At 41.7% G+C, this 16,384-nt stretch overlaps 1 protein-coding gene across 1 annotated transcript in view; it reads right to left on the bottom strand.

The window, feature by feature from the left end:
- Window positions 1-243: 243 nt before the first annotated feature.
- LOS4 (P-loop containing nucleoside triphosphate hydrolases superfamily protein) overlaps window positions 244-16,384 on the bottom strand; it is a 58,675-nt gene continuing 42,534 nt past the window's right edge. The window contains exons 5-8 of the mRNA XM_086487151.1: window positions 1,261-1,662; window positions 1,067-1,178; window positions 857-942; window positions 244-688 (exon numbers count right to left, since the gene is read on the bottom strand). Of these exons, the coding sequence (XP_086343277.1) occupies window positions 629-688; window positions 857-942; window positions 1,067-1,178; window positions 1,261-1,662 (660 nt within the window). The 3' untranslated portion in view covers window positions 244-628. The remainder of the gene's footprint in view (window positions 689-856; window positions 943-1,066; window positions 1,179-1,260; window positions 1,663-16,384) is intronic.

Genomic DNA, 16,384 nt, shown 5'->3' with positions numbered 1-16,384 from the left:
GTGGGCATGTAGGATCTTAAACCAAGGAAATGGGTACATAGAAAACCTGCCAAGACCGCAAGAATACTTTTGGATGGGTGTCCGCTTAATACTACAGGCCGCGATACCTAGTGCAAAAGTGGTGGCTACACCAAGACCATGTGTGATTTTAGATGCGCATGCACATATGACTGATCAAGTGCACGCCCTAATTCACCCATAGCAAGACGTGCAAGTTATTCAATTCAAAGTGAACACCCAAAAGACAAGAACATCAGCTTTGGAAACAAAATCCACCCACGAATTTGACCAGCACTGTACAGGGAATAGAAGACCACCATGCTCTGCTTGCTAGACATAATGACAAGTTCTTGATGTGGAATCTTCACTGACGTGTCAAAACACCAAATCAAAGAGGTTCCTAATTTGACTTCTCAGCATTATTTTACAAGCCTAGAAGACGGGTTTTCCTGTATCTTACTCTGCAAATTGGTTGACTCACCCCATCCTAATAGTATACCAAAACTTCGATGAGACAGATGAATTCTTGCCGAATGGTAACTTTTCCAAATCCCTCTGCCTTTAATGCTTAACCACAAATCATTGTCCAACTTTCAAAACTTATAAAGAGAGTGAACACGCCAGTCATTTAGGCGAGCCCTGCCTCCTTCAGGACCTTCTCAAAGGCCTCATCATCATCCCATGGAACCTAAAATACCAATAGAAAAAAAAGAGGCTTACTTTCCTGGCAAACATCACTCCAAAGAAGCACCAAAACAATCACTAAGAATGATCTTAACTCCAGGAACATGGGACAAGCAGACGGAACACTGACTAATGATACCGTCCTTAATCTTCACCATAAAATAAGTCTTACCTCGGGGATATCTCGACTAAAATATTGGCTGATTTGATTCAAGTTCTCTTCATCTGCTGCTGATACCAGAAGGTTGAATGCCGCGCCTGATCAAAAAAAGATGCTCAGAACATGAAAACCATTAATTTCCAAAGAAAGTCCAAAAACATATTTTCAGCTCGGACAGGCTTCTGATAAACAAATCAAACAAAAACAAATAGCATCTTTCACCTTTTCTTCCAAAACGACCACTTCGACCAATACGGTGAAGGTAAAGCTCATAATCTGGCCCGTATGGAGGTGCATTTTTTAATGGTAGGTCATAGTTTACGACCAATGTAACCTACAACATCAAGAAATGTGAGAGCACGTTAGACCTGATTACCTGCAATTCAATTTGAACTAGCGCGAGTAGTAAGGATAACCTGTGCTTGGTCAAACCCTCGGGCAAGCACATCTGTTGATATCAAAATTTTTGTTTGTCCAGACCGAAATTCACGAATGACACGATCTCTGTCTTCATTTGATAAACCACCTTGAATCGAGGTACATTTGTACCCATCTGCATCCAGCCTCCTGTGTAGATTACTTGCACTTGCTCGGGTACGAACAAAAATAATCGACTGTCCAAGCTTCTCAGCCGCAGGAAAAATTCTATCTTTTAAAATGTTTACTTTCTCTGCATCACTTGGACACCTCACACGGTACTGCTTGATAACATCAAGTGAAAGCTCCTCTTTCTTCACAAATACTTGATTTGCTTTTGGGGCAATCCTTACTGTAAAGTTCTTGACATTCTCATTAAATGTTGCAGAGAAAAACAGAACCTGCCAACAGCATTCACGTTCAGTGAACAAGACTCCCAACTCCACAGCCATTAAAACTCCAATCAAATCCATGCCCATAAAATTCCAATAAGTTGCAATCCACCAATCGAGCAATCTCACGAATGCGAGTAATTATCAGGCAATCATGGATGGACACCTATTGGTCATGACAAATGGGCCAATGTTGAAGGCCAAGCTTCATTCCACAGCAGAGAGCGTGAAACTAAGAGCTGGCAATTACGGAGGTTTTTGCAAGTACTACTCTACTCTAGATCACATTAATGGCGCATGCAGAGGCACAGAGGAGAAGAAGTTATCCTACCGCTTTGTGGGCTTCCATTTATGACAGTTCACTAATATTCTGATTCAAACAAACCAAATTCAAGAAAAGAAAATTATGTACAATTGATGGGTCCCAAGGTAGTTAGGTACCTGAGGTACCATACTTTAGGTACAGATATGATACTTATATTGTTCGTCACCCTCAAATAAGGTACGCAAGGTATGATATATATTGTATCATATTGTTCGTCACCCTCAAATAAGGTACGCAATGTGAGGGAGCAGGAGAGAGAGCCCACTTGCTGTCCTATGCAATGAGAGTGAAGGAGAAGAGGAGAGTGGCGCAGAAGAAGCTCACGCAGAGAGAAAACGTGAGAGAGAGAGAGAGAACGCTCGTAGAAAATTGGGAGAAGTCACGCAATTTCTTTTGGGCTTCACCTTTGAGTATATGAGTAAGTGACTAGGGGGCCATTCACACTTGGGCCCCCTCACTTATAAGTCTTTTAACTTATAAGTTAATAAGTACAAGGCACTTAGGCCTTTATTCCCTAACAACCTCCCACCTAAAGGCAATGTACCTTGGGAGATCAAAGAATCAACTAACTATGATACATCAGCTGATCATGCACTTACTCATCCAACACCCATCATCTATCGGCAATATGCAAACCGCTCTGCTGGAAGACTCTTGGTCAAAAGATCTGCAGGATTGTCATCTGTGTGCACCTTGACAAGTGTAATGCTCTTGTCATCAAGCACACTCCTGATATCTCACTCTTCCCAAAACAAATGCACAAGTCTTTAGTGCCTTTCAAGTATCTCAAGATACACTTCACTGCTTCCCAATGCTTTTTGCCAGGATTGCTCATGTACCTGCTTACCACTCCCACCGCAAATGCAATGTCCGGACGTGTAGCAACCATAGCATACATCAAACTGCCAACGGCTGATGCATAAGGAATCTTGGTCATTTCAGCCCGCATATCATCTGTGTTTGGGCAGTCATGTGCAGTCAGTTTTACATATGGAGGCAGCGGAGTACCAAGTGCCTTTCCCCCATCCATATGAAAACGATGTAGCACCTTATTAACATAATCTCGTTGAGATAGATACAGACGCCTGTTGGGTCTATCTCGAGAGATACGCATGCCCAAAATATGATTAGCATCACCAAGATCCTTCATGTCAAAGCGATTCTTTAAGCTTTGCTGTAATGCATCCAACTCCGTGACATTTTTACCCGCAATAAGCATGTCATCAACATACAAAATCAGCAATAGAAGAGATCCATCACTTGCCGTTTTGATATACAAACAGTGATCAGAATTACTTCTTTTGTATCCTTGAGACCTCATGAATGTATCAAACTTGTGATACCATGCACGGGGAGACTGTTTCAAACCATACAAGCTCTTCAAGAGTCTACATACTTTCTTCTCTTGCCCCTTTGACACAAAACCTTCTGGCTGCATCATATAGAGCATCTCAAGCAAATCGCCATGCAAAAACGCTGTTTTGACATCCATTTGCTTTAACTCCATATCTTCAGAAGCAACCAGGCCTAAAACAAGACGTAATGTGGCAAGCTTTACAACAGGAGAAAAAATCTCATCAAAATCCACACCATGCTTTTGCTTGTACCCTTTAGCAACCAAACGTGCCTTGTACTTAGAAGAAGCATCAGATGTGACCTTGGTCTTGTAAACCCATTTACATGGCAGAGCCTTATGCCCTTTAGGCAAATCAACCAAGTCCCATGTATGGTTTTTCTCCAAAGACTGCATTTCCGAAACCATTGCTTTGAGCCATTTCTTATTGTCTTCCCGTTGCATAGCCTCTTTATAGCAAGACGGCTCACCACAATCAGTAAGCATGACATAGTCCAAAGACGGTTCATATCTATCGGGGGGCCTTGTCACCCGAGTAGATCTACGCACCCAATGATCCATAACAGGTGGATTTTCAGCCTGTAAACCATCAAAAACAGCAGGCTGTTCAGCCGGTTGCATCGCAACAACGGGCGGTCTAGGAGCATCAACCTGTTCCCCTACCTGTGGTGCATCAATGGCAACTTGTTGGGGCTGATTTTCAGCAGCTAATGGCTGATTTTCAGCACCATTTTCAGCATGTAAAGGCTGCTGAACATTGGGCCTTCTTGGCTGTCCATATGTAACATCTTCACGAAAAACAACCCGACGCACTTCCTCGACCTTTGTGGGCTGTTTGTGCATGCAATTCTCATTGAAGATGACATCATTGCTGCGTATGATTTTCCGTAATGCGGGATCCCATAATCTATACCTCATTTCACCATCCTCACCATATCCTAGGAAAATGCATTTATGAGACTTTGGTTCTAGTTTTGGTTCTAGTTTGGTGCGCAGTTCACTCCGGATGTGAACATAGGCCTCACAACCAAACACTCTTAAATGTGCATATGAGGGTGGCTTGCCAGACCACACCTCCTCAGGCACCTTTCCACCCAAAGCCTTGCTAGGTGAGCGATTAATCAAGTGAATAACTGTTTGCACAGCTTCTGCCCAAAAACAACCCGACGCACTTCCTCGACCTTTGTGGGCTGTTTGTGCATGCAATTCTCATTGAAGATGACATCATTGCTGCGTATGATTTTCCGTAATGCGGGATCCCATAATCTATACCCCATTTCACCATCCTCACCATATCCTAGGAAAATGCATTTATGAGACTTTGGTTCTAGTTTGGTGCGCAGTTCACTCCGGATGTGAACATAGGCCTCACAACCAAACACTCTTAAATGTGCATATGAGGGTGGCTTGCCAGACGACACCTCCTCAGGCACCTTTCCACCCAAAGCCTTCCTAGGTGAGCGATTAATCAAGTGAATAGCTGTTTGCACAGCTTCTGCCCAAAAACCATGAGGTAATGCAGCATGTGACAGCATACTCCGAACTTTCTCTTGGATAGTCCGGTTCAATCTCTCTGTAACTCCATTCTGAGAGGGATTAAAAGGAGCCGTGAGCTCTCTTTTAATACCTTTAGTAGCACAAAAGTCAATAAATGCTTTTGATACATACTCCCCCCCATTGTCTGAGCGCAAAGACCTAAGCTTCTTGTCAGTTTGATTCTCAACAAACGCAAGAAACTTCTTGAAAGTATCCAAAACATCGCTTTTAGCACGTATTGGATACACCCACACCTTACGTTGTCGAGAAATTTGCGATCTTGCCAGAAAAGCACCGGGCTTATGGCTGTGAGAGTTTGTGAGAGAACTCAACAAAAACTATATGAAGGAATTAAACCATAGATGCCATGAAGACTAGGGTTTGGAAAGAAGTGCAATCGAAGAAGACTCACCCTTTCTCTCTTGCACTCACACACACACAAAGAAAGAACGCAAAAGAGAATGTCAAAACAATACGAAGATGAAAACATCAAGGCTATGGTCATATCGTATCATGGGTAATATGAAAGGGTTAATGGATGAGTTAATGGCATTCAATCTTGGCTGACCAAATAGGCTACGAATTGTTCTTTGGAATTGTAGTTTTGTGCTTACCATAATATATATATTTTGTCTAGTGATTGTAATTAATTGTGTGTACAAATCCTCTTGGTTCATAGCAAGATAACTACGCTTACATCAAAAGAAAAATTATAGTCTATGAGAGGTAGTATGATGGGATCCGGTGATAGAAGTATTTCATTGAGCCTTTCAGAGCCGAAGAGAAACACTATACGTTGTTGAAAGTGTATTTTACGGCTAATCCATACGTTAATTCTAATAGATCGTACAGAGTGAAAGCGATAGAAATGATCATCATGTGGGTTATTCATCTAGGATAGTATGTGAGAAATGTAGATATGAGAGAAGTGAAGAGATGAGAAGTTTCCCTCCCAAGCCCTATTCTTGCCCGTAGGCAATAAGGATACTGCGGAGAGAGATGTACCTGTAGCAAAGAGAACCTAGAGAGGATGAATTACTAAGAATGAGAGAGATAGGTTTGGTTAAGGAGATGAGATTAGATACATATATATATGTTGGATTAGAGATGAAAATGAAAACAACAAAAAATCAAGAAAACGTCAATGTAGAACACATCTTACTTGAAACCCTTCGACACCATTATTGATGGGAGAGAGAAGAAGAGGGGAGAATTCAACGTTGATTGATACGCAAAGTACAGCACCTTCTTTGATTAGATTTGATCTTCCAAGGATAGCGTACAAGAATGGCTAGTCTTCCTCTAGGAGAAAGTGTAGGCTTGGGCTTATGTTAATGGGGCTAAGTACAATTAGGAATTACTACTCACTCCCTCAAGAATTCCTCTCATCAATGGCTTGAATGCTTGAGTTATTTTCAAGGAAGAAGAGGTTCCCTTTTATCTGTGAAGGGAACCCCCAAGGGTTTACACAAGAAGAGAGGAGCCAGTGTGAACAGGAATTGGAAAAGTTGGAAATGAGCTGTCCCTGCATGATGTGGGCAGACTGGGGTCTAGTATTTTGATCATATCTCCTCAACCGTAGCTCCAAATAAAAAAGTAAAAATATGGGCAAAAACTTCAGCTCATTAGCTACGATTTTCATTTTAAAATCATTTTCCAATTCGGATTGGAACCTTGTGTAAAAAATTCATCAAAATAGGGTCCATTTCCGGCAGCAAAAGTCTTCATGTGGTCCCCTTAGCCTAAACTTTCATTTGATTCCAAGGGACACCTCATGCCATATGAAAGCATGACATTGCTCCTTGACAAAGTTTTGTAATCATGATTCTAATAATGCATTAAAATAAGTGTATCTTTGAAATCATGCCACCTAGTGTCCCACTAGGATTTGATTCTCTCCTAGTAGTTATTTAAAAAGAAATATAAGAAAAATATGAAAAATACATAGAATATATATAGATTGGAAATTACTCTAAATATAGGATCTAGATAGGGTGTGAGATAATAATGAGATGGTAGAAAGAAAGAATCAATGCTTTTTGCCCCAAGTTAAAGAGGTGGAGCTATTGACACTTTTCCCATAGTATTTTTTGATGGTAAAGTAAGAATACATTACCCTTGAGATAAATAATAAGATGAGATAGAAAGCTTATTTTTATACTTACATATGTATATGTACACTATAGGAAATATAATTATGTATCTAAAAAATTATAAGATAACTCTTGTAGGATGCGTTCCCACTATGTACGTGTCACAGCACGACATCCACCCCCTCTAAACCTGCACATCCTCCGGCATGTGCCAACCTCATGGTAACTTGTGAAAGCAATTGTATCCCCTGTCATCCCATGACCTCCTCCAGGATCATATGGGTAACTCAAAAACTTGTATTGTACTAAGCATTGAGATTCTCCGCATCTTTTAATTCCTCTCGGATGAGAAGGAATTGTTATATACATCTGTCTCCAAAACATTTGTAACAAATCTCCATTATGGGCAAAATCTTCATGAAGTAGAGACATAAGTTCCTCATCCTCCTCTTCAAAAAACACTTCCAGGCCTCCGATAATATACTTGAAATTTTTTTGAAACTGCACTTCAATCTTCTCACCAACCTCTAAATCCATATGTACCTCTTTCGCATAGAAGTCTGAATCTGCATCTTCATTCTCAAAAGAGTCCTCTAGATAGCCTTTTTCAACATCGAGAGAAACCTCAGAAATATGCATGGTAAACATCTCATCAATTCTTTCACCTTTTACCAAATACCTCTCCAGCTTTACATCATAAAACTTTGCATACCTCTCAAATATGGTGTCTAATTCCCTTTCCAAATCATCCTGGTAGGTATGCTCCCGGTCACTTGTAATCGACTGCTCAAAAATCTCCTTGGAGTTAGTCTCTGACACAATATCTTCACCCCTTCTTCCTTTTTGACCCATCGCTAAATTATCTTCAACTGAATCATGTCTCCACTTATATAGGGAGAACACTTCTTCATTACATGACTCTGGTGTCAGCATAGAGCTAGCATCCTCTTCTTACTTCAAGGCATCACCATGTATACCCTTCCTATCCATAGCAGATAGATGCTCACAAACCTGCTTGCAATTTATACCCTGTGACACAAGACCTAAATCCCTTTTATGCCTCAGATATTGTTTGCATACCTGCAAGCAACCCTGTATAGTAGGCACTTTATGGCAAGCATCTTTATTTGCATCTTCACACAGATAAGAAATATCACCCCAATCACAGACCATATCCCAAGAGGTTTCTTGCTCTTCTACTCTATCCTCTGATGTCACTTCAACCTGTATAGCATAACCAAACACTTCTCTATCTTTGATTTGTGATTCTTGAAGATTCAAAGCTTCATCTGCAGAACCCCAATCCTCATGCAGAGAATGTGCATCTGTCATTCCTTTTGTTGGCTCTTTCTTCTTTCCTATTGTAGACTCCTCCATGAGTACTTCAGGTGGAGATGCTCCTTTTGTTGAGGGTGTTTGAGAAGGCATTGAGTCCCTTCTTCCCCCACTTCTAGAAGCTCTTTTTGATGGTCCTTCATCAGCATTCTCACGTCTGCGCTTTTCTTCTACAATTGCCTCATTTTGTTGGCATTTTGTAATGTAGGCATGCACTGACAATGAGTCCACTGGCTCATTCCATCCTGTTTCTAAACGTATGCAATCATCTGCTTCATGTAGAATCTCTTTTGTAAGCTTTCCCTTTTTAGCTAATTGCATGACATTTGGCCAAATTTGACCATGATGGTCACTCACTTCTTCATCACAAAAATGTTCAATTTTGACTTCATAAGTAGCTGCCTCAACTGAAGAGGTGGCATGCTTGGCTGCCATATCTTCAACTAAGGTTAGCATTCCCTCCTTCCCAAAGTTAGTTATCAAGGGTAGACCTGTCTCTCTTAAGTGGATTTTACCATCCTTAAAAAAGACAACATCTTTTGACAAAGCATCACTAAAATCATCACAATCCCTTCTTACATGGTTTGTACTATCACACCAAATACATCTATTAACAAACCCTTCTTTGGGCTGTTGTCTTTGCCTAGGAAGTGGCCCTGATGGTTGGCCTTTTTCTTCAAGCTTTGCAAACTTCACCTTCAAGTCACGCATTCCCTTCACAAGCTCATCTAGCATGGACTCATCAAACTTAGGAGCGATAAAAGTAGGCTTTACCATTTTGTCAGAAGTTGAGGTGGAAGGGCTTGTAGTGTTTACTACCATCTTGTCCTTTCTTCTTTGTCGTTTGGCAAGCAGTGAGACAGCACCTTCAACTTCATTCCAGTCGGTCTTTAGTCCTTGCTCAGCATCTTTATCTTCAAGAAGAAGCTCCAAATTTTCTTGAAACTCTTTACCTGCAGCTTGTAAGAAAAGATCTGTCTTCTCTGCATCTAGTGTGGCCCTTTCTGTCCTTGTGAGTTGTGCATAGCGCCGCTCAAATTCCCTAAGTAGTTCTGTTATTGATAGTCCTTGCTTTGGCTTGACTACCCATTCTAAGAATGTCCTTTTGGTCACTCTCTCAGAGTCCTCCATGAAATATTCCTCCTTTAAAGCTACTTTAAGTTCTTCCCAATTTCTCCCATGCCCATCTTTAATTGCCCTAACCTGCTCCCTAATTTCTGGAGCAACAACTAGCTTAAAGCTTTGAATCATCTCATCTTCTAACACGCGATGCAGCTCCATCTCCTTCACATACTCGCGTAAGTACTTGGTTACATCTTTGCCATTGAACTGATCCATTCTGTTGACGACCGCTTGTATGGCCTTCGTTGCTGAAATCTCCCTTCTTTCAGTAGCATGTTGTTGTTGCATGAACATTGCAAATGCTTGAAACATTTGCATTGTTGCTGGGTCAAAATGCACACCCTGTTGCTCAACATGATCACCCATGGTTACCCACAAACTCTCACCCTAGCAGATTCGCGTCGGGTTCACCAAAAATATGTCGAGAAATTTACGGTCTTGCCAGGAAAGCACCGGGCTTATGGCTGTGAGAGTTTGTGAGAGAACTCAACAAAAACTATATGAAGGAATTAAACCATAGATGCCATGAAGACTAGGGTTTGGAAAGAAGTGCAATCGAAGAAGACTCACCCTTTCTCTCTTGCACTCACACACACACAAAGAAAGAACGCAAAAGAGAATGTCAAAACAATACGAAGATGAAAACATCAAGGCTATGGTCATATCGTATCATGGGTAATATGAAAGGGTTAATGGATGAGTTAATGGCATTCAATCTTGGCTGACCAAATAGGCTACGAATTGTTCTTTGGAATTGTAGTTTTGTGCTTACCATAATATATATATTTTGTCTAGTGATTGGAATTAATTGTGTGTACAAATCCTCTTGGTTCATAACAAGATAACTACGCTTACATCAAAAGAAAAATTATAGTCTATGAGAGGTAGTATGATGGGATCCGGTGATAGAAGTATTTCATTGAGCCTTTCAGAGCCGAAGAGAAACACTATACGTTGTTGAAAGTGTATTTTACGGCTAATCCATACGTTAATTCTAATAGATCGTACAGAGTGAAAGCGATAGAAATGATCATCATGTGGGTTATTCATCTAGGATAGTATGTGAGAAATGTAGATATGAGAGAAGTGAAGAGATGAGAAGTTTCCCTCCCAAGCCCTATTCTTGCCCGTAGGCAATAAGGATACTGCGGGGAGAGATGTACCTGTAGCAAAGAGAACCTAGAGAGGATGAATTACTAAGAATGAGAGAGATAGGTTTGGTTAAGGAGATGAGATTAGATACATATATATATGTTGGATTAGAGATGAAAATGAAAACAACAAAAAATCAAGAAAACGTCAATGTAGAACACATCTTACTTGAAACCCTTCGACACCATTATTGATGGGAGAGAGAAGAAGAGGGGAGAATTCAACGTTGATTGATACGCAAAGTACAGCACCTTCTTTGATTAGATTTGATCTTCCAAGGATAGCGTACAAGAATGGCTAGTCTTCCTCTAGGAGAAAGTGTAGGCTTGGGCTTATGTTAATGGGGCTAAGTACAATTAGGAATTACTACTCACTCCCTCAAGAATTCCTCTCATCAATGGCTTGAATGCTTGAGTTATTTTCAAGGAAGAAGAGGTTCCCTTTTATCTGTGAAGGGAACCCCCAAGGGTTTACACAAGAAGAGAGGAGCCAGTGTGAACAGGAATTGGAAAAGTTGGAAATGAGCTGTCCCTGCATGATGTGGGCAGACTGGGGTCTAGTATTTTGATCATATCTCCTCAACCGTAGCTCCAAATAAAAAAGTAAAAATATGGGCAAAAACTTCAGCTCATTAGCTACGATTTTCATTTTAAAATCATTTTCCAATTCGGATTGGAACCTTGTGTAAAAAATTCATCAAAATAGGGTCCATTTCCGGCAGCAAAAGTCTTCATGTGGTCCCCTTAGCCTAAACTTTCATTTGATTCCAAGGGACACCTCATGCCATATGAAAGCATGACATTGCTCCTTGACAAAGTTTTGTAATCATGATTCTAATAATGCATTAAAATAAGTGTATCTTTGAAATCATGCCACCTAGTGTCCCACTAGGATTTGATTCTCTCCTAGTAGTTATTTAAAAAGAAATATAAGAAAAATATGAAAAATACATAGAATATATATAGATTGGAAATTACTCTAGATATAGGATCTAGATAGGGTGTGAGATAATAATGAGATGGTAGAAAGAAAGAATCAATGCTTTTTGCCCCAAGTTAAAGAGATGGAGCTATTGACACTTTTCCCATAGTATTTTTTGATGGTAAAGTAAGAATACATTACCCTTTAGATAAATAATAAAATGAGATAGAAAGCTTATTTTTATACTTACATATGCATATGTACACTATAGGAAATATAATTATGTATCTAAAAAATTATAAGATAACTCTTGTAGGATGCGTTCCCACTATGTACGTGTCACAGCACGACAACGTGTAGCATCATCGATAAACGAAACAAAATATTTCTTTCCCCCTAAGGACAACTGTGGCATTTCACATACATCGGAATGCACTAAGTCTAACCTGTCAGACTTCAAAGAAAGAGACCTTTTGTGCGGTGTTTGACTGTGCTTACCATAAATACAGTGCTCACAGTGAGAAAAATCAGCATACCTCAAACACGGCAAATAACCACAACGAGACAGAGTTTCCATTCCTCTTTTACTCATGTGTCCCAACCGGCCATGCCACAAAGAAACACTTGGCTGCTCGGTTACGGCGACAACATGGTCACGCACACTAGATACATGCAAAGGATACAAAGTGTCCGATTTACAACCCTTGGCTACAATCCGGGCCCCTTTACAAATTTTCCACTTGCTATCACCAAAAGTGGTGTGATAGCCTGCATCATCTAGCTGCCCTGTACTAATCAAACTCTTCTTGAGTTGTGGCACATGGCGCACTTTGTGCAAAACAAAAGTCATACTATCAGCAAAGGAAAACTGGACACTGCCAATACCTGCAATGTGACATGCATAGTTATCTCCCAAATAAACAGTGCCCTGCACCTCACCTGAGTACTGTGTAAACCAATCCCTATGAGGTGTTACATGAAAGCAGGCACCTGAATCAAGAATCCAAGTATGCATGTCCACATCAGAACCCATAGCAAGGATATGTGCATCCACAGAAGAGGCATTGAGTACATCACTGCTGCTGTCACTGTCACAACTACTAGCAACATTGATTTCCTCAATCAACACAGTGCTCTTCTTGGCATTTCCCTTGTCCTTTGCATCAGTTTCAGCACCCTTGTTCTTCTCTTTCTTCCACTCATAGCATTCCTGTTTATAATGCCCTTTCTTTCCACAATGATGACACACAACATCTTTCCTACGAGATTTGTTGCGTGCCCTGTCCTTACTGTCAGATTTCTCCCTCTGTTGAGACCTGCCTCTCAAGTGCAATGCATTAGAAGACCCACCTGTGGTGTTCTTCCTGTTCATCTCTTCCATCAAGAGAGAACTCTCTACATCTGCATACTTAAGTGACGCACTTGAGTTACTAAGAGCTGTCCGGAATACATCCCAACTCTCGGGCAATGTGCATAGCAGAAAAGTAGCTTTGAACTCCTCATCAATCGTGAATTTCAGCTCTGTCAGTTGGCTGAAAATAGAATTGAATTCATTGAGGTGCACTGACATGTGCGTGCCCTCCTTCATGCGGAGATCCATAAGCTTCTTAAGCCAATACACTTTACTGGCAGCACTCTGCTGCGCATACAACTCGTCTAAACGCTTCCACATGCCCCATGCTATCTGCTCATTCTCTACATTGAAGAGTAAATTGTCAGACACCGAAAGCATGATCGTGGAGCGAGCCAACTCGTCCACTTCTTCCCATTCTTCAACCTCCATATCAACCGGTTTCACACCCTGTAACTTAATAGGTTTCGCCTGTTTCTTCTGCAACATCACATTATAACATTGCTTCTTCCATATAGCAAAGTTATGGGCACCTTCAAGCTTGCGAATGTGCAACAAATTGCCACTTTCACTGCTAGAAGACATTCTGAGTGATTGCAAACACTGAAACCCTGTTTTGCTGACCTAAACACGCCCAAATGTGCGCAATCGGGCAAAAAACAGCTTGCTGTTACAGAAAAACAGCGAGCAAATTTCACGCAAAATCACCCCAAAACGGCGTACATTCACTGCCAAACCCTTACCAAAGGTTTCCACAAGGTGTATACATCATTTGCTTGCTGAAATTCCCTGTTTTGGGGCAAAAATCAGACCTGTAAACACCTGTTTTGCAGAATTTTCAAAACCTCGTTGGTGGAAACACCTGTAAGATTGACCTGTGAGACTTGCCCTAATGAAATTGCATCAAATTGACCCTGAAATTGGTCAATTTCAGCAGAAATAGGCTGCTGTTCGCCAGTTTTTGAAACCCTAATTTTGGGGAAACTGTCACCGGAGGTCGATTCTACACGGTGAGAGGATCCCTTCGCGACAGAGTTGATCGAAAACGGTTGAATATCCTTCCCGCAGCGAGCAAGAACAGAATTCTGATCTGTGTTGCGAAAAATGGCTCTCTTGGAAACCCTAAAGCTCTGATACCATGTGTGAGGGAGCAGGAGAGAGAGCCCACTTGCTGTCCTATGCAATGAGAGTGAAGGAGAATAGGAGAGTGGCGCAGAAGAAGCTCACGCAGAGAGAAAACGTGAGAGAGAGAGAGAACGCTCGTAGAAAATTGGGAGAAGTCACGCAATTTCTTTTGGGCTTCACCTTTGAGTATATGAGTAAGTGACTAGGGGGCCATTCACACTTGGGCCCCCTCACTTATAAGTCTTTTAACTTATAAGTTAATAAGTACAAGGCACTTAGGCCTTTATTCCCTAACACGCAAGGTATGCGACTTTTTTATAAAAGAAAATCTGCATTGTTCATCATAGATAAAGGTTTTGGCAAACCACATACATAGCAGATATTTCAAGCGAGGCTACAGTGATGCTTTCAAACTAGCGTGAGACGAACCTATCGATAGAGTACGTAAGGTACGTATAGTATGGGAACAAGGGGTTACATACGAATGGATGCAACCTTGATGGGTCCTAAGGAATCCAACATTAAAATACGGAAGATACTGAAACGAACGCACGAAGTGGATCTCCCGGCTACACGGACCACCTACAGACACGCGTCAAGCGAACCACCAGACCATAGCCACCATCCGGCAGCTCCCCCGTGCTGGGCCAACGTCCGAGGACGTAGGCGTGCACCTGTAAGACAGAGCGTCCCATACCACCCAGCCTCACCTCCTCGAGGAGACCTCGTGCACACCTAGCCTCGCGGGCTAACCACTGGCACTCTGACAATGGGGGTCGATAACTGCAAATGAGGCCTTGGCCTCCCTTTTATAATAATGACCGGCCACATTAGCCGAGTTCACACTACGTCCGCCCAGACACTAGATGCCCATCCACACAGCGTCTACGCTAGATCCCCTCTCTTATAAGCGGGACATAACATACTTCCCCCCTTAAGAAGCATTGATGTCCTCATCAATGAAGAAGAGATATTGGGCTTTCAAAGCTCTAACTGATTCCCACATAGCAAACCTTCCAGATTGACCCTTCCATTTAATTAAGTACTCGTCATAAGCCTTTTGGCGCGAATGACAGGTACGATGATCTAAAACCGCATGTGGTTCTTGAGGAATATACTCAGTTTGCATATCTTGCCATACATTTTCCTCGATAGGCAAAACAACGTCGACCTCACCTAGTTTTTTCTTTACGGCGGCTGACATGAAACACTAGATATACACAACATCCGAAGGAAGAGCCAGTTTATCGGCACCTTGGCCAATTTTCTTTGTGATAAAGAAAAGACCATAATATCTAGTTGAAAGCTTATAATGCTTTCCCGTTCGCATAGTCTTGGAATCCTTGGGTATCCTCAGACAGACCCATTGTCCCACATCTAGAGTCCTTGGAAATTTCTTTCGATTAGCATAACTGGTGACTCGATCACGAGCCGTTCTTATACTATCCTTACCCAATTCGAGCATTTCTTGCATGTCATACAAAAATCACGCGCTTGCCGTTCCTTGACTTTCTCTAAGCCAATAGCAATCGGGGATTTAGGCTCAAATCCATACATCAACATGAATGAGCTAAATGCAATAGCAGAATGCTTGCTACTATTGTAGGCAAACTCTAATTGTGGAAGATACCTTTCCCAATCAGACTGCCGGTGAGAGACATAGGCCCTCAACATGTCCTCTAACGTCTGATTCATCCTCTCAGTTTGTCCATCGGACTCAGGACGGTCAGAAGACGACATACTCAACTTCGTCTAAAGATGAGTAAACACATCTCGCCAAAATTGGTCAGTGAACTTAGTATCTCGATCACTGACGATATCCTCTGACAGACCATACAGCTTGAAAACCACCAAGCCATGTCCTGCACCCGGGCACGCCTGGAATGTGTTCGTGTAGCATTGTTTTCACTAACTGAGTGAGTTTTTAAGGTTTGAACAGGTTCACACTTTATTTTATAAAGTGGCCAGTCACTTTTAAGTGACCAGCCCTTTTATTAATAAAATAAAGCAAGGCTCTCTTCTTAAAAATAAGCCAACGCTAGAAAGCTACGCAGGGGGGCTGAATTTGCGATCTCTCTCTCTCCTCTCTCTAGGGGGCGCCAAGTTCTGCTTTTTCAGCTCTATTCCCGCCGGGTGCCAGACCCTATAAAGTAGCAGCCAGCGTTCAGTTTCTAAAACATGCCGGAAGCAGCAGAAAGTGCTAGCGCTGGGATTCTGGAGTAGAGGTTGGCGACGGGAATTGCAAGTGTTCGTGTGACGACTGTGTACGGAGGTCGTTTCTCCGAGCAAGGAGCGACAAGTATAAGGTGTTGATACGCATTGAGAATTGTTGCTTTGTGTGGTTTGTTTTGCAGGAATCTCCCGTCTTACGGAAAAGCCCCTTACGAGAAAGTACGGCTTCACGCCTAAGTCCCTTA

Source organism: Adiantum capillus-veneris, chromosome 17 (genome assembly GCF_014529385.1).
Source record: "Adiantum capillus-veneris isolate H3 chromosome 17, ASM1452938v2, whole genome shotgun sequence".
Lineage (NCBI taxonomy): Eukaryota > Viridiplantae > Streptophyta > Polypodiopsida > Polypodiales > Pteridaceae > Adiantum > Adiantum capillus-veneris.
The sequence above is the reverse complement of the archived record's forward strand: the minus strand, read 5'-3'. Positions and strand labels throughout refer to the sequence as shown.